Source organism: Muscardinus avellanarius (assembly GCF_963383645.1).
Source record: "Muscardinus avellanarius genome assembly, chromosome: 13".
NCBI classification, from domain to species: domain Eukaryota; kingdom Metazoa; phylum Chordata; class Mammalia; order Rodentia; family Gliridae; genus Muscardinus; species Muscardinus avellanarius.
In genome coordinates, this window is record NC_137799.1 from 66,446,397 (window position 1) to 66,473,894 (window position 27,498).

The following is a 27,498-nucleotide window of genomic DNA, read 5'->3' on the forward strand; positions in this document are numbered from 1 at the left end:
CTATTTTGTCACTGGAAACAAAATTCCTACTTTAAATTCACACTTCCAAAATGGGCTGCATGATATCCTAAGTCATATTTTTCCCCAGGAACCAAATTTTCAAAGTAAATTATTCTTATTTTTTTTAAAAAAACTTTATTTCATTCACAATAAGAGACAAGTGGAAAACACTGTTTTACAAAAAAAAAAAAAAAAAAAACTTAGATATTCCAAATTTAGTTTACTCTTTAACTTAATGTAACAGGGAAGATACTGTCTTATTTGTAAAACAGATGAGATTCAGACATTTTAAAAACTGATTATCTTTCAAACTGCCATTCATGATTTAACATTATACCTCTATTCTCCTCTACATTTGCAATTCAATTGTATCAAAGCAAAAATTAGAAAGAATGCTATGGCATTACAGGCGACTGTAACAAGTCTAAAAATTTCAACAATTCACTTGAGATTTTTTTTATTACATTTACGTCTGCATCATATTGAAAAACCCCTGTATGAATGAGAACGCCGCTGAAGGGCAAAATCAAACCCCTGGCTTTATTAGATGCAGGTCTAATATCTTCCAGATAAAATATTTGTAGGTGCCACAGTCAATCAAGATTTCAATAGAAGCCAAAGATGAAAGCATTCATGCATAAAAGGCAAGTGTGATAATTATGATGTGCAGACAAGGTAATGGAAAATATCCGCGGCTGCTTTTCATTTTATGTATCAAGTGGTGCCTTGACCCAGCCGTTCCATAATGCTCTATCACATTTACTGCATTATTTTATCATTTTAATTATTTAGTAGAATTCAATTAATTTGGCTGGCATCTGGTCAGTGGATACAAATCTTCCACCATCCTTCCCAACTTCATTTCTCAAAATGACGCTGCAAAACAGTTTTAGTTTAAATTTCTTTTTCATCAGGTTTATTAACCTCTTGCTGATTAAACAATTGGCATTCATTTTCCTGGAATGTCATTTTCAGACAGTTTACTTCAAAGCATTAATGGGAAATTTATATCACAAATCTTAGTGTGTGATTCAACACTGCGAGTTTACAATGGCTTCATTTTTAAAGTTCTCTGATAGTAAAGTTAATAGAAAATGGAGGAGTAATTATTACAGAGAAGGAGAGAGCTCAGCATAAAGTTTTAGCACAAAGTTCACTGCCTACATACTTAAGGATTATGGTAATCATCTTCTAAGCTCTGCTCTAATGTATTACACAGGACCAGGACTCATCTTAATATCCATGAAAGTAGTTCCTAACAAAGTTCAAGATTAAAATAATGTTGCTATTATTACTAAAATGTATTACTTTTTTGGAACTGAAGATTGAAACCCAGGGGCATTCTATCTCCAATTCTACGCTCCAGGCCTATTTTTTTATTTTTTATGTTGAAGGAGGGACTTGCTAAGTTGCTGAGGCTAGCCATGAACCTGAAATCCTTCTATTTCAGCCTCCGGAGTACTGGGATTACAAGCCTGAGCCACCACACCTGACAATGTATTACTTTTTTTTTTTTTTAATAAATACTCAGGCTTGATAGTTATTAGCCTGCCAAAATTACAATAATGCTTCTTACAATTGTGATACTTTAACTCTTCCTTTTAATATTCCATAATTTGGGGGAAGGTAACATTTAGATATCACTAATAATTTCTGCTGAGAACTATGAAATCAAATCCATTTCATTATTAAATGAAAGCATATATAATGCAGGGATAAAATACTTTCCTCACATACCAGTGAAGCCAGATCAGTGCCCAACTAAAAGAACATTGCTTGCTCAGAATTTAGTCCTGGATACATGCAGGCTGTCTTGCATCTCAGTTGTCACTCAGATGGAATTCACCTTTCCCTGGCAAGAAAGTCACTACCAAACTACATCTTGTTTGCACTTCTCTGAGGAGGGTGGCTAGCAAACAGAAGACAAGGATGGTGTGGCATGGGTCTGATTCTTCTCCCCATAGGCAATTAGATGACGGCAAGGCTACGTGGCGTATGAAGAATGGGGCTGCCTTTGCTGGCACTCTATACATGCACAGGCAGACACAGCATGAAACCAGCAAAGAGAGCTACCAGAAGAATTCTTCATCTGGCTTTTTATTTTTTTAATTTTTTTATGGTGCATTTAGTCGTACATCTTAATGGAATACAAGATGGTAGAGGCATACATGCACACATCACCCAATTCCCACACCATTCCATCCCCATCCCTCCCTCCTTCTCATGTTTCTGGCTTTTATGAAGATGAAGAAAGTCATGAAAATGTAAAAGAAAAAGTTCAAGTGGCAGTAAAGTTCTATTTTGCCAGTCCAAGAACATACCATCCCATATGTATCAAGTTACTAGGGAATATTCACCTTCAAACTTCCATGAGGACAGTCCCAGGCCCAGTGGACAACAGAGGAACTGTTGGGAGTGATGTCACCCTTTCAGAAAATGATTTGGCAACACAAAATGTACTCATAAAACACATTACACAGAAGATGCAGCAACAATACTCAATGGAAAATTATAACTCAGAAAGAAAAATATTACAGGCACAATGATGTTAAATACATTCGATAAAAGACCAAAAAAAAAAACTTGGACACAGCCAAAATAGATCAAATACAATCACTTGATGAAATGCTAAATACAATCACTTGATGAAATGCTAAGCAGCCAACTAAAAAACAGTGCACATTATATAACAGGAGAAATATTCACACATTAATGTGACAAATATTAATATTATTCAATTATGTTAGTATTTAAAAGCCATTAATTTAAGGAGAGAAAAATCAATAGAGTGATATTCTACAGTATAATAATACCTCATAAAAAAGATCCTATGAAGGTAAGAAACGGGAATCAAATTTTACCTTGAGCTAGTCTTTCGAGGCGTTTTCCATGCTCTGGGGGTATAGCATACCTAAAATGTTAAACATAAATATAAATTTTAAGTTTATAATTTTTCATTTCAGCTAACATCCGAAGGATATCTATTCCTAAATAAAGTCATGTAAATAATTTCAATACCAAATTCCTTAGATGAACTGAGTGGAGATTAGATAAATTATCACAGAATCCTATTCCTTAGAAACTGACTGCAAAAAAGACACTGTCAGGTATGGTGGCACATGCCTGTAATCTTGGTGTTTGGGAGGCTAAAATGGAAGGATCCCAGTTTCTCAGTCAGCACAGTAACTTAGCAAAACCCTGTTTTAAAATAAATAGGGCTGCGGGCGTGGTGGCACAAGCTTGTAATCCCCGTGATTGGGAGGCGGAGACAGGAGGATTGTGCAGGTTCGAAGCCAGCCTCAGCTGGTTTAAGACACCCTGTTTCCAAATAAAATATAAAAAACAGGTCTGGGAGTGTAGCCCGGAGGTAGAAGGCCCCTGGGTTCCATCCCCAGTACCAATAAATAAATAAATAAATAAATAAATAAATAAATAAATAAGGCGCCGAGCATGGTGGCAAACGCCTGTAATCCCAGCACTTGGGACGCTGAGACAGAAGGATACACAGATTCGAAGCCAGCCTCAGCTACTTAGAGAGGCTCTCAGCAATTTAGTGAGACCCTGTTTCCAAATAAAGTATAAAATAGGCCTGGGAGTATAGCCCAGAGGTAGAAAAGCCACTGGGTTCCACCCCCAGCACCACAAAAAAATAAAAAATAAATAAATAAATAAATAAATAAATAAATAAATAAATAGGGCTAGGTGAATAGCTCAGAGGTAGAATGAGAGACAGACAGACAGACAGACAGACACACACACACACACACACACACACACACACACACACACAAACGCACGTGCATTCACAGGATTAATGGTTGGATAGCTAAATTATTTGTTTAAATGTCCCAGCTCACCATCTCAACTATATTTTAAAGATTAGAGAACAAATGCAATCCAATAAGCCAAGGGGAAAAGCCTTGCCTAAGCCTGGAGACTCACTCCCAATTCTGGGGAGTGTGGGAGGGAGGGAGGGAAAGAGAGAGGGTGGGGGATATCAGATATTGAACCCAGGGATGTTACCCCTGAGCTACATCCCAATCCTATTTTTATTTTGAAACAGGGTCTTGCTAAGTTGCTGAGGGCTTCAGTAAATTGTTGAGGCTGGCCTTGAACCTGTAGTCCCCGTGTATATTTTTGTTTTGAGCTTGGTTCATTTTGGTGTCAAGAAAATCTGCGTTGTTGTCTTAACTTTTTAAAATATTTGTATTAACAAGTAAGCTTGAATGCAAATAATTCCAAAATTTATATGTCTCCTAGCCTTTCGAAGAATACTATAATTTTCAAACCGATTTTAAACTTTTGTTAGCAGCCATAAATGCAACTTTTTTATTTATTTGATTTCTGACTTTTTAAACCTTAATTACAATAATACTTTTTCACCTTTGAGAAACAGAAATAATCCTTTCTAACTCCTAGAGTTTTCAAAACTGAAGTACTTAAAATTATTTACTGTGGAGTTAGCAAATTTCAAAATAATAATCTCATCTCCACAGATCTAAATTTTTAAGGGCATCTTAATTAGGATACTTGCAGATATTAAAAATAAATTTAAATTATAATTTTAGGTTTTAGATAAAAACCTACATTTGAGGTAGACCTACATTTCCTGTGTTTACCAGCTCAATACATATTAAATTCAAGCCACTTTTCTACTGAAGTAACTTATCTAAATGTACTTAACACCACACTTAGTTACATTTAATGCCACTGATAACATATGCAAACCTTAATTGGATCCAATGTAACTAGCAATTCACAAAGAGAAAATTCAGCCATATATCTATTCCTTAAGGCACTGCTAATGAAATTATTCCAACTGAATTGGTAAGATAAAATTTTAGCATAACTAAATGACAATAACCCAATATATATCTAAGGCCATTTCTTCCCAATTTTTTGGAGTTTTTTTTGTTTGGTTGGTTGGTTGGCTTTTTTTGGTACTGGGGATGAAACTCAGGTGCATTCTACCTCCAAGCTATACCTCCCAGCCCTACTTTTTCTTCTTTATTTTGAAACAGGGTCTCATTGAGTTACAAAGGGTCTCACTAAGTAGCTGAGGCTGGCCAAGAACCACAATCCTTCTGTGTCAGCCTCCCAAATGCTGGGATTACAAGCATGCGCCACCACGCCTGGCTCTTCACAGTTTTTAATCCTTGGTTTATATCACAAATATACACAGAAAAGGAAAACAGCATATATACATAGGTTCATATAGTCTTCCAAGCAAGAGTACAGCTTTCCTCACATCTCTCTCTCTCTCTCTCTCTCTCTCTCTCTCTCTCTCTCTCTCTCTCTCTCTCTCTCACACACACACACACACACACACACACACACACACACACACACACAATGGGTACATGCCTGCCCATATAGGGCTGAAAGTAAATGAAGATAGCTAAATATTCAGATTCACATTTCTGAAAAACTGGCAAAGTTAAAGCTCCTCAATCTGATTTTTGACCATCTGTTCACAGGAAAGGTAAATATATTCATCGGAAAAAGGAAGAAAGAACAAGCAAGGCAAGTTGGCTTCATCTGACTCTGATCCTGTTTACTCCTCTAGGATCTCAATCACACCAATTCAATACTATTCTGCCTCTCCAGCCAGGTAGTCTAAATCTTTTTCTACCAGTGTACTATTTCCTACATGCTCTCGTCCTGTCACAGCCATTAAACAATTTAATTGGTTCTATTTTTCTTCTTTAGGTTTAGGTAAAGGGAAATACCTTTGGTGAGATATAGTAGCACATGGAGATAAACACAGAAGTGAATGGGTTCACTTTAAGTAAAATAATGACTTTAAGCAAAATAATGGCAAAGATTCATGTCCCCTCCCATTGTCCAAAGTGCCCTGTTGTGCTTTTTTGAATGTTACCTTAGGGTGGCTTTTGGTGTGAGGTATTTTTTAAATATTCTATTTTTAAATATTTTCCCATTGTTTTAATTCAGTAATGCCACAATGAATAGCCCGAGTCAGAACAGTAAACAAAAGATAAATGCAGCACTTTCAAACTAGAAAGTGACGCGGCTTCTCCATCTGTAGACTTGCACTGACTCTGCTGTGGGGCGTGTCTTCAGGAGCTTCTTCTCTGAGATCTCACTTCTACTGAGACCACAGCACTCTCTGTAGGAGCTGTAGGAGCAATGTGAAAGCAGACAACTCTTGCTTCCTTCGGTGTACAGAATAAGAGACAGAAAGATGAGACAAGAAAACAGCAAAGTACAGACATCTTCATGTGTGCTCCACCGGGCACCTTCCTCTCCAGAGCAGGCTGCTCCTTGAACAAGAACTGAGAGAGCGATCTGAAGCCTTGCACAAGTCACCTGCCCACTGTCACACAGTGCCTACCTCACAGGCAGCCCTGAAAGGACCACGTGTGTAATGCTTGGGAGCGCATTACTTAGTCAGGGCGACAGGGCAGTGAGAAGTCTAACCTGTTGGCCCACAAAACCAATACACCTGAGAAAAGTTCAAAACAACAGAGGTCCAAACAGTCACACCATTGGGACAGATAGCCATATGTAAGGATTATAATTTGAAAGACCCTAGGGAAGGCAGCCTGCCTAATCAGTACCCAAGTTAAGTGTGTCAACCTTTCACTTGCTCATGAGCAGTCTCAGGAATCTCCCTGCATCTCCCGATCCCCACTGCCACTATGTTGGCCCGCACTGCTGCTCCCTATCACAGATGACCACTACGGCCTGCTACCACTCAGTCACCCTGCCTTGAGCCTTGCCTGCTCCATCCACGTGGCCTGACCAGAACAGGCCATTCTTGCCTCCAACAACCCTGCTTAAAATCTGTCTGGCAGGAAGACCTGGTGACTGAGGAGAGGCAGGCAGAAGGGCATGTGCACACAGTGCTCTTCCAAGGCAGGAGTTCTAATTGTATGGCCCTGGCCATTACCCAGCATGTCAATCAAGTGTCCCTAACCTTCACAGTCTCAATCCACCCAGGATTACACTCAGAACTTCCCCCTTCTAGCTGAAGCCCTCTTCCAGCATTCCCACTTTGGTTCATACCTCCATTTTCCTCTTGCCCTACAAACAAAAATATCAAAGTCATCGTCTAATGTCTCATCCTTTCTGCATAACTACCAGGAACAAGTCCTATCCACTCTACGTCTTCAAGACCCCCATGTCCGTCCCCCTGCAGCACCTGCCCTCAGCTAGTCCACTGACATAACTGAACTTTCTACCCTCATCTCTGCCTGGGCCACTGTGGCTCTTGCTACTATAATGGCAGAAAAACCCTTTCTGGCTTTCAAGAATCCGCACAACTTCTTAAATATACACACCCCACTCCTAACGGGCTTGTTAAGAATTGTCTATCACTCACAAGAGCTTCTACCTCACCTCAAATATCACCCTCTGCTGTGATTCCCAACCTCCCAAGCCCACGCAGATTCTACCTCCTTGAAGCTTGCTTTGACCCTTTTAGTCTCAGCAATCTCTCCCCTTTTCTTCCTCCTAGAGGACCTCAATTCGATTTTTCGTGCAATATTACCTACTACTTTCCAAAAAGTAGCTGCTATTGAATGTGCATAACTTTTGTTGCATAAATTTTGTTATGTGACATACCGAGTTCTATGAGGAAGAAAAGGACTACTTCCACCCAGAAATATTCCCATAAATCCTTTTTAGCTACCTTGTTTAGTGAGTGTCTGGGCCATAGCCAGCCACTTAATTACATGCCACAATTGCTCAAATTACTAGGTTTAAATTCTTTCAGGATATGAATACATTTCCCACGTTTTTGTATTTTTTGAAATTCATCAAATAAAATGCCTACCATAGTGTACCCTCAGCTATACACTGGTTTGCTGAAACTGATTGTTCATTTAACCTTTATGACAGTGGTTTTGCTTAATATAATAAATTTTACAAATAGTTCTACTGACATTTAAAACTTATGAGTCAGCCAAATGTATGTAGTGGCACACACTTATAATCCCAGTATTTGGGAGGCTAAGATAGGAGGATTGCAGGTTTGCAGCCTCCCTCAGCTACTTAGTGAGGTCCTTTGCAACTTAGCAAGACCTTTTTATTCTATTTCAAATAAAGAATAAAAATAGTGTAGTCTGAAGGTAGGATGACCCTGGCTACAATCCCCAGCACTGCAAAAAAAAAAAAAAAAAAAAAAATGTTAGCTAATATCTGAATATTACGCTGACAGTGCAAAGTGTCAATAGACAACGCCGCATTCTTTTCAGGTTGGGCTTTGGGGTTGTTTTGCTTTTTTTAGCTAGGGGTCAAGTCCAGTGACTTTCCACACCCAAGCCACACCACCAGCCCTGTTTATGTTTTGTTTTTAAGCAGGGTTTGGCTGAGTTGCAAGGATCTGAGTTGCTGAGGCTCACCTTGAACCTGCAATCCTCTTATCTCAACATCCCAAGTACTGAGATAGCAGGCATCCTGAGTCCTGCTGATTCAGGTTTTCTCTATTAATGATCCTTTTTAACTTCCTTTTAAGACAGTATTTGGTTCACTTATTTGTTTACCAGACTATCTGAAGAGTAACTCCTACTCCTAAGATTACTCCCTCAAAACCTCCCTAATTTCTTCTTGTTGGTCTTTAACTGTTGATAATGTTCTCAGCTGCCCAGTCCTCCGTCACTGTGCGGTCACATACAGCCGCCGTGACTCCCCGCTGCTCACACCAACAGGTACTGCTGCAGCCTCCCACTGGCCCAGCTTCTGCCCACCCTGTGGCCTCCAGGGACAAAGAGCAGAGCCCCTCCAAGGCAGCGCTCAGCTCCTGCGCCTAGCAGAGTCTTAGGTGAAGAAGTGAGGTGTCCTTTCCTACTTTATCCCTCCACTTGTTACTATTTTGCTCACAATCGGTCCCTGTCTCCCAAGGACAAGTGGGGGTGGGTGCTAGGGGGCTACTGGGGGCATTTTACCTTCAAGATACACTCTCGGCCCTATTTTATTTTATTTTTTTATTTTGAAACAGGGTCTCACTAAGTTGCTGAAGCTAGACTCAAACCTGCGATCCTATTGTCTCGGCCTCCCAAGTACTGGTATTATAGGTATGAGGCCAAGGACAAATTTTTAACAAATAATTCTAAAATGAACCTCCTCTCTTTTACAAGCATAAGCTTGTGTGCCTGACTTGCTTTCTGGAGTTTCTAAAGGGTTGAAAGCCAAGTGAAAGGAAGAACTGGTCAATAAATATGATTACAGCTCATCACAGCTACCCTCTGAGTACTTAACAACACACCAGAGCTTGTGCTAAACTACTGTTGCTACATTATTAACAAGAAAACCAAGGTTTACTATCATCACTTTTCTTAAGCACAGTGGATTACAGAACTGGTCCTCAACCCCAGACCTGTCTGATACCATCCCCACACATTCTCCAGCCCCACATTCCATCCCCATGTCCCCACCAATCACCATGAAGATGCCAACATTCCTGCTGGAAGTCTCCAAGGTCACATCCTTATAACCTATCCAAGGATCGAGCTAAAGATAGTATTTTTAATGAATTGCAAGTTGTAGATGCAAAGTACAAAAACATAAGACCACTACCTAAAAGTTGAGTTATTTGGCTTTTTTTTTTTCATTCTGTTTGGTTCCTATTACAAAAGCTACACTACAGATTTGAGGCCAGACTCAGCAACTTAGTGAGGCCCATAGGAACTTCGTAAGATCTTGTTTCAAAATTAAAATGAGCTAGATAGGTAGCTGAGAAGTAGAGTATCAAAAAAGTTAAAATTATCATATATGTCTAAAGCAGTTAATTTTCATTATAATTTTAATCAGCACAATTCCTAATTGATCATGTCATGAAAAAGTGAACTGTAGATTCCGTGTGTGTGTGTGTGTGTGTGTGTGTGTGTGTGTGTGTGTTACTGAGGGTGGAGCCTCAGCCTCACAAGGGCGGGGATTACAAGCTCCGCCACCACACCCGGCTCAAACTGTAGATTCTAAGGATGTGATTGTGTTGCATTTTCACATTACTTATGGGATCAGTAAGTTTTAAAAGTTGTACTCTTATTAAAGTTCAACCATTAATATTTTAAATTATGAAGTCAGTCTCACAGCTCACTGTGGAAAATAGATATTTCACATTTAATTTTCAGTTCTTAAAAATAAGTGAATATTGCCGGGCGTGGTGGCGCATGCTTGTAATCCCTGCGCTTGGGAGGCTGAGAGACAGGAGGATCGCACAGGTTCGAAGCCAGCCTCAGCTACTGAGTGAGGCTCTCAGCAACTTAGTGAGACCCTGTTTCCAAATAAACTATAAAATAGGTCTGAGAGTATAGCCCAGAGGTAGGAAACCTCTGGGTTCCACCCCCAGTACCACCAAAAAAAAAAAAAAAAAGTGAATGTAAAGCTGAGCATGGTGGAGCATGATTGTAATCCTCGTATATTCATGAGGCCGAGGCATGAGGATCGCAGATTTGTGGGCAGCCTTAGCTCCTTAGTGAGGGCCTCTGACACTTAGTGAGACCCTGTTTCAAAATAAAGAATAAAATAGGGCTGTGGGCATGGCTAGGAGGTAAAATGCCCCTGGGTTCAACCTTAAGTACTGCAAAAAGTAATAATAAGTGAGTATAAAAACAAAGTATGACTCTAGGGATTGCTGCCACGGTCTGCCGAGTCCCCCCTTGCTGACAAAGGCCTCACTATATTCACAACATGCTCACACCAAGTCCACGTGCCCTCCCCCAAAGACCGTGTCCCCAGAAGTGAGGGAAAGAGGCCCATACGTACATCCAGGCTGGAACCCTTGCCTCAGTGAGGGCAATTCTAAATGGCACTGCCAGCTCCAGGGCTGTCTGTAGGATCGCCCAGGACTCTACTAGATCCAGTTCTCCTTCTGCCCAGTCCTGCCTTCCTCACTTTCACAGATGTCATTGAGGGAGCAAGAAACCTTCAGCACACAAAGTTTAACCCAACTTCCCAAGAAAACAGCCACAAGTGTGCAAAGAGAGGTCACTTAAAAATCAGTGTTCGAAGTCACAAGGCCTGTCTGGGGAGCAGATGCTTGAGAAGAGGCCCTGTGAAAACACTGATGCACACTGAGCCTGTGTTGATTGCAAATAAGGGTCGTATTAATTGCTAGTAAGAACAAGCATTCATACTTAGGCAGAACAATAAAATTATCTCTCTCTCTAAGCTATCAGACAAGAGCTCCAGCCGAGGTTGGCCTTGGTCAGCTAGAGGTTGGCAGTTAGCCCAGCCAAAATTGAATGCTGATTTACAGACTCCTGCACTTAGAATTATGCAGACTTTCACAAAAGTTTAGATTATAGTTAAAAGCGGGAAAAACAAGCTGTATTAATCCAATGTTGATTATTAATAGCACAAAATAGGTATAACTCTAAAACCATACTTTCAAAGGCTATATTCCTGTGTACTTTTTTATTTTAAAATAAGCTTTTAACATAGTAACTTCTAGCAGATAGAGAAAAGGAGATGCAGAGAACTTACTAAGGATACAGGCAGACAATACAAGCTTAATGTTTGTTTGTTTGTTTGTTTGTTTTTGGTACCTCCAGGCTATACTCTCAGATCTATTTTATACTTTATTTGGAAACAGTGCCCTACTAAGTTGCTGAGAGCCTCAATAAGTGGCTGAGGCCAGCTTCAAACCTGTGTGATCCTCCTGTCTTAGCCTCCCAAGAGCTGGATTTACAATCATGTGTCACCATACCCAGCTCAAGCTTAAATTTTAAAAGTAAAAATAAACAGCAAGAACAAGCCAGGAATAGTGGTGTATGCTTGTAATCCCAGCATTTGGGAGGCTGAGACAGGAGGATCACAGGTTCACAGCCTCAGCTACTTAGTGAGGCCCTCTACACTTCGGTAAGACAGTTTCAAAATAAAGAATAAAAAATCGGGTGGGGTGAAGCTTAGAGGTAGAATGTGCCTGGGTTCAATCCACAGCATCACAAAAAAGAAAAATAAAAATAAGTAAATAGCTGGGCATGGTGGCACACACTTGTAATCCCCGTGCTTTGGAGGCAGAGACATGAGGATCGCGCAGGTTCGAAGCCAGACGTGTTGGCTTAAGAGACCCTGTTTCCAAATAAAAATATAAAATAGGTCTGAGAGTGTAGCCCAGAGGTAGAAGGGCTTCCAGAAACCCCAGTACCACACACACACACACACACACACACACACACACACACAAAAAGTAAATAAAGAACAAAGGGGGGTTTCTACCACGCAGCCAACTAAGTGTCACGTTTTGGTCAGTGATGTCAGACTCCTGTCCTTGTGAGTATGAACAAAGTCTAACAAAACAGATCACACAGCAGAGATAACAGGCCAGTGCCTGCTTGTGGTGGGAAAGGAAGACTATTGGCTAGCAGGATAGGAGGGACAAGGTAATAAATATAAAATACTGCATTCTCAAAGGAATCAGTGTCTCACCTGAGACACTCCATCAGGACCCAGTGCTTTCCTTGCTCTGCCCCTCCCCTTCTGCCAATAATAACAGAGCCTTGCTTATGTTTTCAGCGGTTCTGGCTTGTTGTTTCCCCCACTAAACTAGACAAGAACAAGAACCCACAGTGACATCATCCCAAACCATAACAGACACCAAGTAAGAACTCTAAAATAAGGAACCCAACTCGAGCTCAGCCTCATCTAGTGTCATTCACGGCCAGCTCCTGACAGAATACTTAGATTAAAAGAGAAGTTAGCCAGACGTGGTGGCGCACGCTTGTAATCCCAGCATTTGGGAGGCTGAGACTGGAGGATCGCGGTTCGCGGACAGCCTCAGCTACTTGGTGAGGCTCAGTGAGACCCGCTTTCAAAATAAAGAATAAAAAACACAGGGCAGGAGGTATAGCTCGGAGGTTGAATGCCCCTAGGTTCCATCCCCAGACCCACAAAAAAAAAAAAAAAAAAAAAAAGGCCGGGTGTGGTGGTGCACACTTAAAATCCCCACGCTTGGGAGGGGGAAGACAGGAGGATCGCGCAGATTGTTTCCAAATTAAAAATATATATATATATAAATAGGTCTAGGAGTGTAGTCCGGAGGTAGAAGGGTTTCCAGGGACCCTAGTACCAGAGAGAGAGGGGGGGGGAGGGGGGGGAGAGGGAGAGGGAGAGGGAGAGGGAGAGAGAGAGAGAGAGAGAGAGAGAGAGAGGAATTAGCGCAGCCATGGGTGAAGGCAGCCACAGCAAGGAAACACCAGTAAGAAATAATCTTCAAGAAAAGGTAGTTTGTTCTTTTTAATCTTGGATCACAAATATGGTCAGTAGCAAAGATATGTAAATTAATATCCTGAAAAGTTATTAAGTTGCTTTTATCTAAAACTATTATAAAAGCTAATAAGATGATAACTATTCAAAATAATTTCTAAGAAATAACATTTCATACCATCTAATCCACTAAATATTGTCTAAGTTTTATGTGTCTCCTATTCAATACTGATTTCTATGAAAGCAAAAAGGCATTAAGAATTAACAGTTAATAAATAGATGTGGACTGCTTAAAGGAAAGCTTTACTTCCTAAAAGTGACTTCTCTAAAATACTCAACAGATAACATAAGTACAGATGATCCGGGTGACTGATTTCAATCTATATTCCATGCCTTCTCTCCCCCATACACACACACACACCCGTTTCCTGAAAGAGCAGCATGGAAGAAATTGTTAAGGGGTAACTTTTTGGCTAGTGAGTTCCGCCTTTAATTTCTGTTTAAATACTTAATTTTTAGTTTCTGAGAATTTTCTGAGCTTCTGTAGAACTTTCATTTGTGGAAAGCCTTTTTTTCTTACAAAACCATATGTCACAAAATATAGATGTATAGGATCTAGCACTGATAAAAATAAAACACTATTCATTTTAAAATACAATAACTTCAAAATTGATAATAACTGAAAAATATGACCATTTGAAGCTGTCTGCCCATATTAAAATTTTCCAGATGGGCATGATGGTGAATGCTTGTAATCCCAATATTTGGAAAACAGAGACAGAAGGATGCCAAATTTGAGACCAGCATGGTATAGCTTAGCAAGACCCTGTTTCAAAATAAAAAGGGCTGGAAGTATACCTCAGACATAAAAAGTCCCTGGGTTCAATCCCCAATACCACACACCCAAAAAAAAAAAAAAAAAAAAAAAAAAAACAAAGCAATTTTTTCCCAACCAAAAAGAAAAAATCTTTACCTTATATAGAAATCTGAGGACAATATCTCTTCTAAGAAATCATTATTCGAATTATAATTATACCATCCATGAATAAGATAAAGAGGCTTACAGGATTCTATAACAGTTGGCTTAGAGTTCCACCACAATTAACTCCAACCAGGTATTGAAGCATTTTCAAGGAGATTTCCGCTGATTGAAGTTTAATCTTCAAGGGAAACCTACCTACACAGCTTCTTTACAGTTGAAAATCACTTTGAGAATTGAGAAGCTTTCAAAGTGCATATTTTTTCAAAGCAACCCAACTACCCAAAGAAAACACAGGTGATACATGAAATTAAAAAAAGACACATAGCTTTAAATATTAAAGTAAAAATAGTAAGTGGTCAAATGTTTCTTTCAACATCTGACATTTCCTAATAAGGTTAATCTTCCTCATTAGGTAAGCAAAACAATAACAGAGGAACTGAAGGAAGCAAAGGCATCCCACATTATTCAAGTATATTTTTAATGCATTATATCTTCCATTTACTTTTTCAACCCCAACCCCATTCCACAAAAAACATTTAATAAGGGATTTTTATTGGTCCATGGTCAAAAATCATATCAGAGATCATGCAACTGACTATTGCATTCTCTCTGAAATATATATTCCAGAAACATTATGCATGAATCCTCAGACAAGAAAATCACTATAGAGTCCACAGAAATAAGTAAGCACTGGAAGGGAGGGAGGAAGCGTTAGAGTCACAACCGTTGGCTATTACTAAATTTGAAATGCTTTGTGTGAAGATTTCTATTACATTCTGTTATCATTGAAAATTAAATATAGCCAGGCGTGATGGCACACACTTGTAATCCCTGCGCTTGGGAGACTGAGACAGGAGAATCACACAGGTTCGAAGTCAGCCTCAGCTACTTAGTGAGGCTCTCAGCAACTTAGTGAGACCCTGTTTCCAAATAAAATTATAAAACAGGACTGGGAGTATAGCCCAGAGGTAGAAAGCCTCTGGGTTCCACCCCCAGTACCACAAAAATAAATAAATAAATAAATAAATAAATAAATAAATAAATAAATAAATATTTAAAAAAGGAAAAAATTAAAATATAGTAGCTTATATAAAAATTTCTAACAAGCAGCTTTCTGTAACTTTTTTTTTTTTTTGGTTGGGCGGGGGCGGCACTGGGGATTAATCCCAGAGGCATTCTAACTCCAAGCTACATCCCCAACCCAATTTTCTTATTTGAAAACAGAGTCTCACTAGAATGCTGATAGAATCACTAAGTTGCAGAGGCTGGCTTTGAACCTATAGTCTTCCTGGCTCAACCTCCCACATCCAGCTTTTCGTTATCTTCTAAAATTGTCTCTCTATATATTCCCAAATCAACGGATGAAGAGCTCTAAGAGGATAGAACATAAAAGGTGGTAAAAATGACTAATAGCACTATGTAAATCACAAGGAAAATGTTGTTTTGAGCAGTTAGAAAAAATGTACAACTAAAAGATTATTTAGTTAAATCCAGTGCAGAGATTTACTTTGTCTTACAACATATAGATAACACTAACCAATCACTGGCTAGACATGCTTTTACAATAACTCAAGCAAATGCATGCTTTAATAACTTTGGTATCATATGTATAATACTATGTATAAGATTTAAGCTATATAAATGATATATACACAGATATGTATGTGTATATTAAGCAAATATACATACCCATTGAAGAGTTTTTCAATTCTTACCAAAGAATGAACTGAGTCACTTGGGTAAGTTAACCAGCCTTCCTAAGATTTTAGGCAAATACTCAAACATTTAGTTGGAACTTTTCTAGACCTTATATATAAATCTGTTGAGACATTATAAGTTTTTCCTTCTATTAACTTAGGTAATAGCACTCCTCTTCTTATGAAAACTGCCTCCCATGAACACAAATGTGTAATGCAAATGAAGACTCCATGCCACTGCTCCCACTACCAGAGAGACAGCCTGTGACCCAACTCAGTCCTGCCCTAGGCCTCAATGATTTATCCAAGAGTTGGATCCAGGCCAAGCCAACATGGAAACCTTCACCTGGAGGTGCCACTTTGATCTCTGGTAACACAGCTGGGAAGAGAGGAGGCTAGGAGAGAAATGAGAGCAATGATTAAAGAGAAGTAAAACCCAAGATCCAACAAACCCTGACAACTTCCAGGGGTTCCCGAGGTTACAGCCTTCTATAACTAAGGGAGCCAATAAATTCTCCTTTTTGGCAAAGTTAGTTCATACTGAATTTCTATCTCAAGAAACCAAGTTATATCGAAGTCAACCACTAAGCCAGCATGAGAAGGAGTGATGGGGAGGGAATGGGGTGGGAATTGGGTAGGGGCTAAATGGGTGATGTATACATATATGTCCATACAAGTTTTTTACCCCAATATGATGTTTGAATATAATGCACCAATAAAAAAATGTTTTGATAAATAAATAATCAGAAATTTTTAAAAAAAGAAAATTAAGAGTTAAATGGTAAACTAACTTTTAAATAAAAGTTAAGATAAACTTAAAGTTATTAAGATATTTGTAAATTAATAATTATAAATGTATAATTTAATAAAATAAACTGAAATTAAGGTGAGAAAAAAAAAAGAAACCAAGTTAATCACGACCTCCAAGCTACAGCCCCTGCCCTATTTTTTATTCTTTATTTTGAAACAGGATCTGTGAACCACAATCCTCTGGTATCAGCCTTCCAAATGCTGGGATTACAAGTGTGTACCACCACACCCAGCTTGAGGCATCATTTAAAAATGAATTAAAATAGATTCTAGCCGGGCGTGGTGGCACACGCTTGTAATCCCCGCACTTGGGAGGCAGAAACAGGAGGATCGCGCAGGTTCGAAGCCAGCCACACGCACTGGCTTAGGAGACCCCGTTTCCAAATAAAAAAAAAAAATGTAAAAATAGGTCTGGGAGTGTAGCCCGGAGGTAGAAGGGCTTCCAGGAACCCCAGTACCACCCCAAAAAAAATATTCTAAATAACACATGGAAAGGCATTATAGTTAATTTAAAATTACTTGTCCTGTACTACTGGAAGACTACAGAGGACTGTTATAGCCTTGAGAAGCTGGGCGCACCCTCTGTCCCTTGTTTCAATCATAGCAGAATCTTATCTAATAGATTTGAAAATGTACCCTTCACTCCTGATTGACTGAATCACATCTTCTAGTATACTAAATACATATTTAATTAAAGAATCACCATCTATTCCCTAAAGTGAGAAAAAAAAACCTCTGTCAAGGTAAAACTCATTCTTTCTAAAATGTGGGGTTTTATTTCTAACTTCAAGAACATTTCCAAGTAGAATATCTGCAGAACAAATCTGAAGTGCTGAAGAAATAAAGTTGGGTTACGATTTTCTCCCACCAAAGGTGTCCCATCCCCAAAACATATCAACTCTCAGGAGATTAGAATCAAGCCACATTTACCCTCTGACAAATCTTCTGTTTTATATCATGGTTTTAAAAGTCCAAAAGAACAAGAGATAGAAGCATGTTTCTCTTTTAGTTCTTCATAAAATATCATTAATAGAAAGCAGACAATATAAAAAAGAAAGGCAAGCAGAGTTCCTTCTTCCCTATTCCTTCATCTTTAACTCTTTTGACTCTTCTTTTTTATTTTTAATGTGGATAATATTGAAAATGGCACACATTCACACAGTGCTTGGTGCCCCCCCTTGCTTCCCTCTTTTCTCCCTCCCAACGAGTGTCCAGGTTGACCATGCTACATTCACACTTCTTCCTCTCCTACCCTTTCATTCTAGCTTTGCTGAGGTTTCCCCTCCATTATCTGGAGTCCCTCTGATATTCCTAATACTCCCTAGTTTGGGCATTTTAGAGAAAACATATGTCCCTCTCTTTCTATGCTTGACTGATCTCACTTAACGTAACGTTCTCCAGGCCCTTCCATTTCCTTGTGAATGACATGATTTTGTTCTTCTTTACTGCTGAGTAGAATTCCATTGTGTGTATTTACCCAAAATTTTGCAATCCATTCATCTTTTGATGGAGACCTAGGTTGATTTCATATTTAGGCTATTACAAATTATGCTGCTATGAACATAGATATGCATATGTTACTGTACTTCTCTTATTTATTTAAACCCCTTTGGAAAGATACCCAGGAGTTGTGTAGCCAGATCATATGGTAGATCCATTCCCAATTTTCTAAGGAATCTCCACACTGATCTCCATAGCAGCTAAACTAGTTTGCAGAACACTCCATCATATAGGCACAGGCAGTAACTTTCTCAAAAAGACTTCAAAAGTGCAAGAAATTAAAGCAAGAATTAACAAGTGGGATGACATTAAACTAAAAAGTTTCTGCGCATCAGAGGAAACTACCAACAGCCTAAAGAGAAAGTCTACAGAATGGTAGAAGATCTTTACCAGCCACCACTCTGATAGAGGGCTAATATCCAGAATATACAAAGCCAGGCAGCATGGTGGCACACGCTTGTAATCCCCGCGCTTGGGAGGCTGAGATAGGAGGATCGCACAGGTTCTCAGCAACTTAGTGAGACCCTGTCTCCAAATAAAGTATAAAATAGGTCTGGGATGATAGGCTGGGGGTAGAAAAGCCCCTGGGTTCTACCCCCAGTACAAAAGGGAAAAAAAAAAAAAGATTATACAAAGAGCTCAAAAGACTCTACACTAGCAAAACAAACAACCCAATCAAGAAATGGGCAATTGAACTGAATAGACACTTTACAAAAGAAGAGATACAAAGGGCCAATAGACACATGAAAAGATGTTCTACATCATTAGCCGTCAGGGAGATGCAAATCAAAACTACACTGAGATTCCATCTCAGTGGCAAGCATAAAGAAAACAAATAACAACAAATGCTGGTGAGGATGTGGGGAAAGAGGAACACTTTGACGCTGTTGGTGGAGTGCAAACTAGTTCAGGCACTATGAAGATCTATGTGGAGATTCCTTGGAAAACTGGGAATAGATCCACCATATGATCCAGCTCTACCACTCCTGGGTATTTCTCCAAAGGGGTTGAAATCAGAGAACTACAGCAATATATGCATACCCATGTTCATAGCAGCACAATTCGTAATAGCCAAAATATGGAACCAACCCAGGTCCCCAACAACATATGAATGGATTGCAAAATTGTGGGAAATACACACAATGGAATTCTATTCAGCTATAAAGAACAAAATCATGTTATTTGCAAGAAAATGGAAAGTCCTGGAGAGCATTATGTTAAATGATATCTGCCAAGCACAAGAGAAGGTACATATGTTTCCTCTAATATGCCCAAACTAGGGAAAATAGATACCAGAGGGGCTCCAGATAATGGAGGGGAAATCCGCTGGGCATGGTGGCGCACGCTTGTAATCCCCGAGTTTGGGAGGCGGAGACATGAGGATCACGTGGGTTCAAAGCCAGCCGCACTGGCTTAAGAGACCCTGTTTCCAAATAAAAAGTATAAAATAGGTTTGGGAGTGTAGCCCCGGGGTAGAAGGGCTCCCAGGAATCCCAGTACCACCAAAATAAATAAATAAATAAATAAATAAATAAATAAATAAATAAATAAATAAATGGAAATATCAGCAAAGTTTGAATGGAAAGATAGGTGAGGAGGAAGGCTGAGCTTGATTAGTGAGGGTCTACATCCGAATATGTGTAAAAGTATTAATATGGCATGGTTACCCTGGACAATCATTGGTGGGAGGGGGGGAGAAAGATGGGGGGCAGGGGGAGAGGGCACCAAGTATAGTTTAAATGTATACCATTTATTTTCAATAAAATATTGGTTTTAAATAAATAAATAAATAAATAAATAAATAAATAAATTTTTGGTGCTGGGAGTTGGAAAAAAAAAAGAAATGGGAAAAACTTCAAGAATTCCCCCTTAAAATAGGAACAAGACAAGGATGTCCATTATCACCTCTTCTCTTCAATATAGTACTAGAGACTCTAGCCAGAGCAGTAAGGCAAGAAAAGGAAATCAAAGGAGTACAAATAGGAAAAGAAGAACTCAAACTTTCATTATTTGCAGATGACATGATACTATATTTAGAAAACCCAACAAACTCAACCAAAAGGCTTATAGAACTGATCAACAAATTCAGCAAAGTATCTGGATACAAAATCAATCTTAAAAAAATCAGAAGCTTTCCTGTACCAACCATAAATCCACTTAAAAAGAAATTCAGAAAACACTTCCACTCAGGATCTCCCACAAAAAAATAAAATACTTAGGAATAAACTTAACCAAGGAGGTAAAAGATCTCTACAAAGAAAATTATAAAACATTGAAAAAAGAAATCGAAGAAGACCTTAGAAGATAGAAAGATCTTCCATGTTCATGGATTGGCAGAATAAATATCATTAAAATGGCCATCCTTCCAAAAGTGATCTACAGATTTAACACAATGCCCATTAAACTACCAAGATCATTCCTCACAGACATAGAAAAATCAGTCCTTATATTTATCTGGAATAACAAAAAGCCCAGAATAGCCAAGGTAGTTCTCAGCAACAAAAACCATGCAGGAGGAATCACAATACCTGACTTTAAACTATACTACAAAGCCTGTAATAAAAACAGCATGGTACTGGTACAAAAACAGATACATAGACCAATGGAGCAGAATAGAAGACCCAGAAACAAATCCACACACTTTCAGCCAATTGATTTTTGACAAAGGGGGCAAAAACATACACTGGAAAATAGATAACAAATGGCGTTAGCAAAACTGGTTAACCATATGCAGAAAAATGGAAATAAATCCCACTTTCTCACCCTGTACAAGCGTCAATTCAAGATGGATCAAAGACCTGGAAATCAAACCAGAGACCTTGAAGCTCCTTGAAGAGGGCATAGGTCCAATACTGCAACACATAGGCACAGATAAACACTTTCTCAACAAGACCCCAAAGGTACAATAAATTAAAAGGCAAATGAATACGTGGGATTGCATGAAACTGAAGAGCTTCTGTTCAGCAAAGGAAACTGTCAAGAACCTCAACTGAGAGCCAACAGAATGGGAGAAGATTTTTGCCACCTACACCTCTGATAGAGGACTAATATCTAGAATACAGAGAACTCAAGAAACTCAACACTAAGAAAACAAAGCATGCAATAACAAAATGAGCAAGCAAACTAAATAGACACTTCACAAAAGAAGAAATTCAAATGGCCAATAAATGCATGAAAAAATGCTCAACATCATTGGCAATCAGAGAGATGCAAATCAAAACTACCCTCAGATTTCACCTAACTCCAACTATAATGGCATTCATTCAAAACACAAACAACAACAGATGCTGGTGAGGATGTGAAGAAGTGGAAACTCTAAAACATTGTTGGTGGGATTGCAAATTAGTGCAACCACTTGGAAAACAGTATGGAGATTCCTCAGAAGAATGGGAACAAATCTACCATTTGATCCAGCAATACCACTTCTGGGTATCTACCCAAAAGAAAGTAAACCAAACTACCAAACTAATGCATGTGTATCTATGTTCATAGCTGCACAATTCACCATAGCCAAACTATGGAACCAGCCAAGATGTCCATCAACAGATGAATGGATTACAAAACTGTGGGGTATGTACACAATGGAATTTTACTCAGCCATTAAAAAAAAAACTCAGTCACATCATTTTCAGGGAAATGGATGGAACTGGAGGACATTATGCTAAGTGAGATTAGTCAGTCACAAAAAGATAAGAAATCAGATGCTTTTCCTAATATGTGAGAGCTAAGGAGAAATGGGTCATAGGAGGAACTCTAGATGAAAAAGGAAATCCTACAGAGGAGCAAACAATTGCCATGGTCACTTACTCGATAAACAGTAAAACAGGACTAAAATCCTGGGACTCTAGCACAAAACTCTGTTCTCAAATGCTATGCGACACTGAAGAAATAATCTAACAAAAAAGCCCAAAACTACAGTCTGTAATAACCTAATACTTATTGCTATATAGTATTCTAAAAAAAAAAAAAAACTCACAATTTTTAAGCAAAATTTAACCAAGTCCAAAATGTTGCAACCCATCCTTAATTTTTTTAAAACCACACAGAAAACTCTTTTCTGGAGATTTTAGGCCTTTTCATCACTAAAATATGTTCCCCTTATGCCTCACCTCTAGTATTCACTGCAGAGCAAAGCTGAAAGTTTCCTAATCATACATGTGCCTTATCTAGAGAAGAAAGACTAAAGGTACCATCTGAATACTAGATCTCCCTACAGTTAACATCATGGATGACACTGGAAAGGGAGAATCATAATTTATTCATTTTGATCTGGGAGTTTAGGTCAGTGAGAGAGCACTTGCTAGCATGTATGAGGGCTTAGGTCCAATCTACTGCAAAAATAAAAAAAAAGTCTAGTCCAGTATTTTCTTTATCTTCAAACTCTTAATCTAATACATATAAAAATATCAATATATATTCACTTTCACAGTTATTAAAATCACAGAAAATTTATTTGTATAGTACCTAACAGTTTACCAAGCACTGTTACACACTGCACATCCCTCCTAGAAACCCTGTAAGTTGACTGAGAATAAATCATGCCTCCACTTGGCAGTTAAAGAAACTCATGATGAAAGAAGTCTAGTGATTTGCCCTAAGTCATTCAGCTGGTAAGTGACAGAATGGGATTTTAAAACAGGTCTTCTGGCTCCAAAGTCAATATTCATTCCAAGAAAATAAATACTTTACCACTGGCTGCCAAAGCAGTTTTCTATCTGCTTACTCTAAGGATTCTTTTTCCCTTAAACCTTTATGCCAAAAATGTTCAGATAAATCATCAGGTCCTCTATAGTCTCTTCAAAACCAACCTGTGTTCATGAAAACTTACTTGGCAAACCTGTCACATGTCATGGCTACAAATCTACGTCCTGGGGCTCCTGCCTAGAGCTGTACTTATCTGAAGGGAATCAGAAATCTCAGGAAACTTAGTATTCTTAAAAATTACATTTTAGACAAGAATCACTAAAAATGCTCTGTTTCCCTGACTGCCCTGACTAATTTAAAACAATTAAACCCAGGGCATGGTGGCACATGCCTGTAATCCCAATACTGGAGAGCTGAGGAAGATTGTGGGCTTCTCAAGGCCAAGGGTACATAGTTGCCTCAAAGTAAAAAATAAAATAGAGTCAGGAGTATATCCCTGGGTTCAATCCCCAGTACCACAAACAAACAGAAAATCAGTGTTCCAGATTCTACGTAAGAATTACCTAAAGGACACCAATTCTACAGCCAAGCCGTGTGTGTCATGTGCTAATGGCTCAAAGTGGTAAAAGAATATGGACCTCAACTTCAAGGTGCCGACAGCAGGCTGCAGAATGGTGGCTGAGAGAAGGAGGGAGAAGAGCATGGTCACAACCACTAAGATACAAAGACAGCTGTCTAAGGGAGGGCAGCGCACAGTTCAGTCTTTTGGCAAAATCTTCTGGCATGAACCTGGAAGAAGGGAGTCACAGATAATCTTTGCAGTAATTATACCCAGAACCTGATACCAATGGGTGGAACTAAAGCACAAGAAGGAGTGAACATTAAATGGCAGGCTCTAAAGCTAAAGACATGGGGAAGACAACACACTGAGGGGATGATATTCAAGCACAAGGGAGGCCACGCACCAGAGAGAAGTCAAAGCGATTCTCGCAGAGTAAAGGGCAGTTACAACAAGAAACAGATAATCAGAAAAGGAAACCAGTGCATGCATACAGGTATACCCACACAGAACGTTCTGTCACCTAGTCATCCTCTCATTTGGTACATGCTGCCAGGCCTGTTGACACATGCCTATAACCTCAGTACTTGGGAGGCTGAGATAAGATAGCAGGTTCAAGGACAAGCTCAGCAACCTAGTGAAGCATTCAGCAACATAGCAAGACACTGTTTCAAGTTGAAAATAAAATAGGGCTGGGAGTGTAGCTCAGAGGTAGAATGCTCCTGGCTTCTGTCCCCGTCCCCAGTACCACAAATAACAGTAATAATAATATGCCTATGACTCGGATGGTGAATCAGCATACTGAGAGCACTAGATATCATTCTGGCTAAACTTCCGATTTTGTGGATGAAGAAACTGGGATCCACAAAGGTATATTTCTCCAAAGCCACAAATGTTCATGTTAGAAAAAATACTAGTGCTCTGATTGTTGGGCTCTCAAGTCTGGGCTCTGCAGGCTTACTGCCTGCCTCCCAGTACATAGATGACATCAAATGGCTTCTACCACATTCCAACTTCACTTCAAATACAGTGATTCCTGAGCCACACGTGGTGGCGCATGCTTGTAATCCCAGCATTTGGGAGACTGAGACAGGAGGATTGTGCAGGTTCAAAGCCAGCCTCAGATACTTTGTGAGGTACTTTGCAACTCAGTAAGACCCTGTTTCAAAATAAAGAATAAAAAATAAAGCTGGGGGTGTTGCTCGGAGGTAGAATGCCCCTGGGTTTCATCCCCAGTACTGCATAAATAAATAAATAAATAAATAAATAAATAAATAAATAAATAAATGAATTTTAATGATAATAAAGTTTACCTCAAAATTATTTATGCTTCAATAATATCCTTCATAAATGTATAAATGTACTGGAATAAATCCATAGAGTAATTTATATCGCTCTTCTTCTAGAGTAGTTATCTTAGAAAATGGAATGTAGATGAGTTGTCATAACTTACTGCTATGTTTTATTATCATAATAAATAATGGTCAAGGTTAAAAACAACTAATAATATAAATCTACATCTAATACATATAATAGATTCTGCATGCTTAATAACTAAAAAAGTAATTACTGAAAATATATATGCTGGGAGAAAGAAGTATTTTGCAAATGGGCATATTCTTGCTCATGAACAGACACACTCTTTACCAGAGACACAAGACTCTAGAACTAGTCTTAAATCTGACCACAATATTCTTTCCTACGCAATCTTCTTCTAGAGACAACAATCTGTTCCCAAATGATGAAGCAATCATCTTTCTAAATAAAAAAAAGCAGAAGATTCATCTAAATCCCTACTACTAAAAACTCTAACTTCATTAATTACTAACAAATGTCCAGAATTTGCTACTAAATTTTCAGAATCTTTAAGCAAAATGCAGAATATAACTTCTTATATAAGATTTTACAACATGCTGCCTTTATCAGTTCATTTAATTTTATCCACACTGAAAAAGTGAGAAAGAGCAGTGCACTAACTACACAGCTGAGAAACTGCCAAAGACCCTACATACTGCTTAAACTACGTCTCCTCGGCCCCAGCGCTAAGTCCCCAAAGTTCTCCAGAATAACTTTCCAACAGACATTACAATGTCGTCAAAGTACAGCAAACCCACAGGCCCATAAGCTTGTGCTCACAACTAGCCCTGAGCAAGAATAATCCCATCAACAATGCCCTGCCCTCTCTGAGTCCTAGACCATCCGTCCATTAAAATATTTAAGTTTGATGGATTCCATCAAGAGGAATACCATGAATTTCTAAATGGAATATGCAAATAAAGCATCTTTAAAATAAGTTTAAAAGCTTTTCAGAAACTTTTTTCAGACCACAAAACTCAACAGCAAGTCAGGAACTGCCTGGATTTGTATTATATGCCCTAGGATCTTTACCCTTCCAAATAAAGTTTTGCTTCCAATAAATGCTCATATTTTTCTTTTCTTTTTTTCTTCCTTCCTTCCTTTTTTTTTCTTTTCTTTTTTTTTTTGTGTGTGGTACTAGAGATAGAAGTGAGGGGCATTTTACCTTTCAGCTACACCCCTATCCCTATTTTATTTTTTATTTGGAACAGGGTCTCACTAAGTTACAGGGGGCCTAAGTTGTTGAGCCTGGCTATGAACCTGTATCTTCCTGTCTCAGCCTCCCAAGTACTGGGAGTACAAACTGCAACCAGGCCCAGTTTAAATGCCCATTTTGTTACCATTAGGACTCTTACCATATTCAAACTTTTTGAAGAATGCTTACAGCTAACTACATACTTCACCAAATAAATGTGAGAGGGAATTAATGGCAAGGTAGAAATAGATTTTCTCCTTGTATTTCAACACTAAATCAACAGGAAAAGCAGAAAGAGGCTATTATCTAAAGGTAAGAGAGCTACTGCGCAGGCACATGCACCTGCATCTCATCACATTCCTGACCATCAGAAACATCATATTTCCTGAACTGTCAAGAAGATCCTTCAAGTGTGGCTATTTGTGTCATTCTGCATGTGGATGCATTAGGAAAAAAAATAACAGAACTGATGCCTAAATTCTCTTAAGACTAAAACAATGACAAGTCCAAATATAAAACTGACCGACCACAAAGGACACCAGCATGAACAATAGGCTAATAATTACAAATGGATAGCAAATGTGATATATAATGCATTTACAGAGAAGTACATCTAAAAATCACTGCTCAAAAAGACGAGGGAAGAGGCTCATACGAGAAATAAGTTTATGTGTTCACATTACCTTTTTTTTTTTTTTCCAGTACTGGGGATAAGACCCAGGGGCATTCTACCTTAAAGCTACACCCCAGCCCTATTTTTATTCTTTACTTTGAAACAGGATCTCACTGAGTTGCAAAGGGTATCACTAAGTAGCTGAAGCTGTCCACGAACCATGACCTTCCTGTTTCAGCCTCCCGAATGCTGAGACTGCAAGCATGTGCCACCATGCCCGGCCCCTCATTCCTATTTGTAAGGAGCACTCACAGGCCTCCTTATTCACCCCACCTCTCCTGCTAGCCCCTGCACACTGAATGGAACCCACCACTTATTTAAAGGGGGCTAGATCAAAAGATTGTTAAGATTACTTGAATTTCTACATACAGGAAGTCAACTGTTCACTCCTTATTTTGTTGTTTTGTTTTGTGTTATTTTGTTTAGCAGTACTAGGGATGGAACCCAGGGGCATTCTAACTTCAAGCTACACCCTCAGCCCCATTTTTCATTCTTCATTTTGAAACAGGGTCTAAGTTTCAGAGGGCCTCACTAAATAGCTGAGGCTGGCCACAAATCTGTTATCTCCTGTCTCAGCCTCCCCAAGTACTGGGATTCCAAGCATGCACCACCATGCTTAGACAACTGTTCACTCCTAATTACCTCACACATACCTTGCAACAAACGCTTAAAGAAGTAAAGATTCCTAAAAAACCACTTGAGACTAAAATGATCACTTTATGACCTACAAAATGGTCTGCAAGCACCTATATATATACAAGTCAGCATTGGGTTTATAGTTTCTCAGAAAAAGCCTGAGTACAAGCTGGAGTAGATAGTACAAGCCTATGATCCCAGCTTCCCCACGAAGGCTGAGGCCTGGACAACTTATTGAAGCAGTGTTTAAAAGCAAAGAAGAAAAAAGGCAGAGATGTA

General features: G+C 38.9%; 1 protein-coding gene across 2 annotated transcripts in view; it reads right to left on the reverse strand.

Annotated features, from left to right (window-relative positions):
• KDM4C (lysine demethylase 4C) overlaps positions 1 to 27,498 on the reverse strand; it is a gene marked incomplete at both ends in the record, with an annotated part of 355,445 nt that overhangs the window by 284,891 nt on the left and 43,056 nt on the right. For both annotated transcript variants that reach the window (XM_080708835.1, XM_080708836.1), the window contains one exon: positions 2,862 to 2,911. In XM_080708835.1, the coding sequence (XP_080564961.1) occupies positions 2,862 to 2,911 (50 nt within the window). The remainder of the gene's footprint in view (positions 1 to 2,861; positions 2,912 to 27,498) is intronic.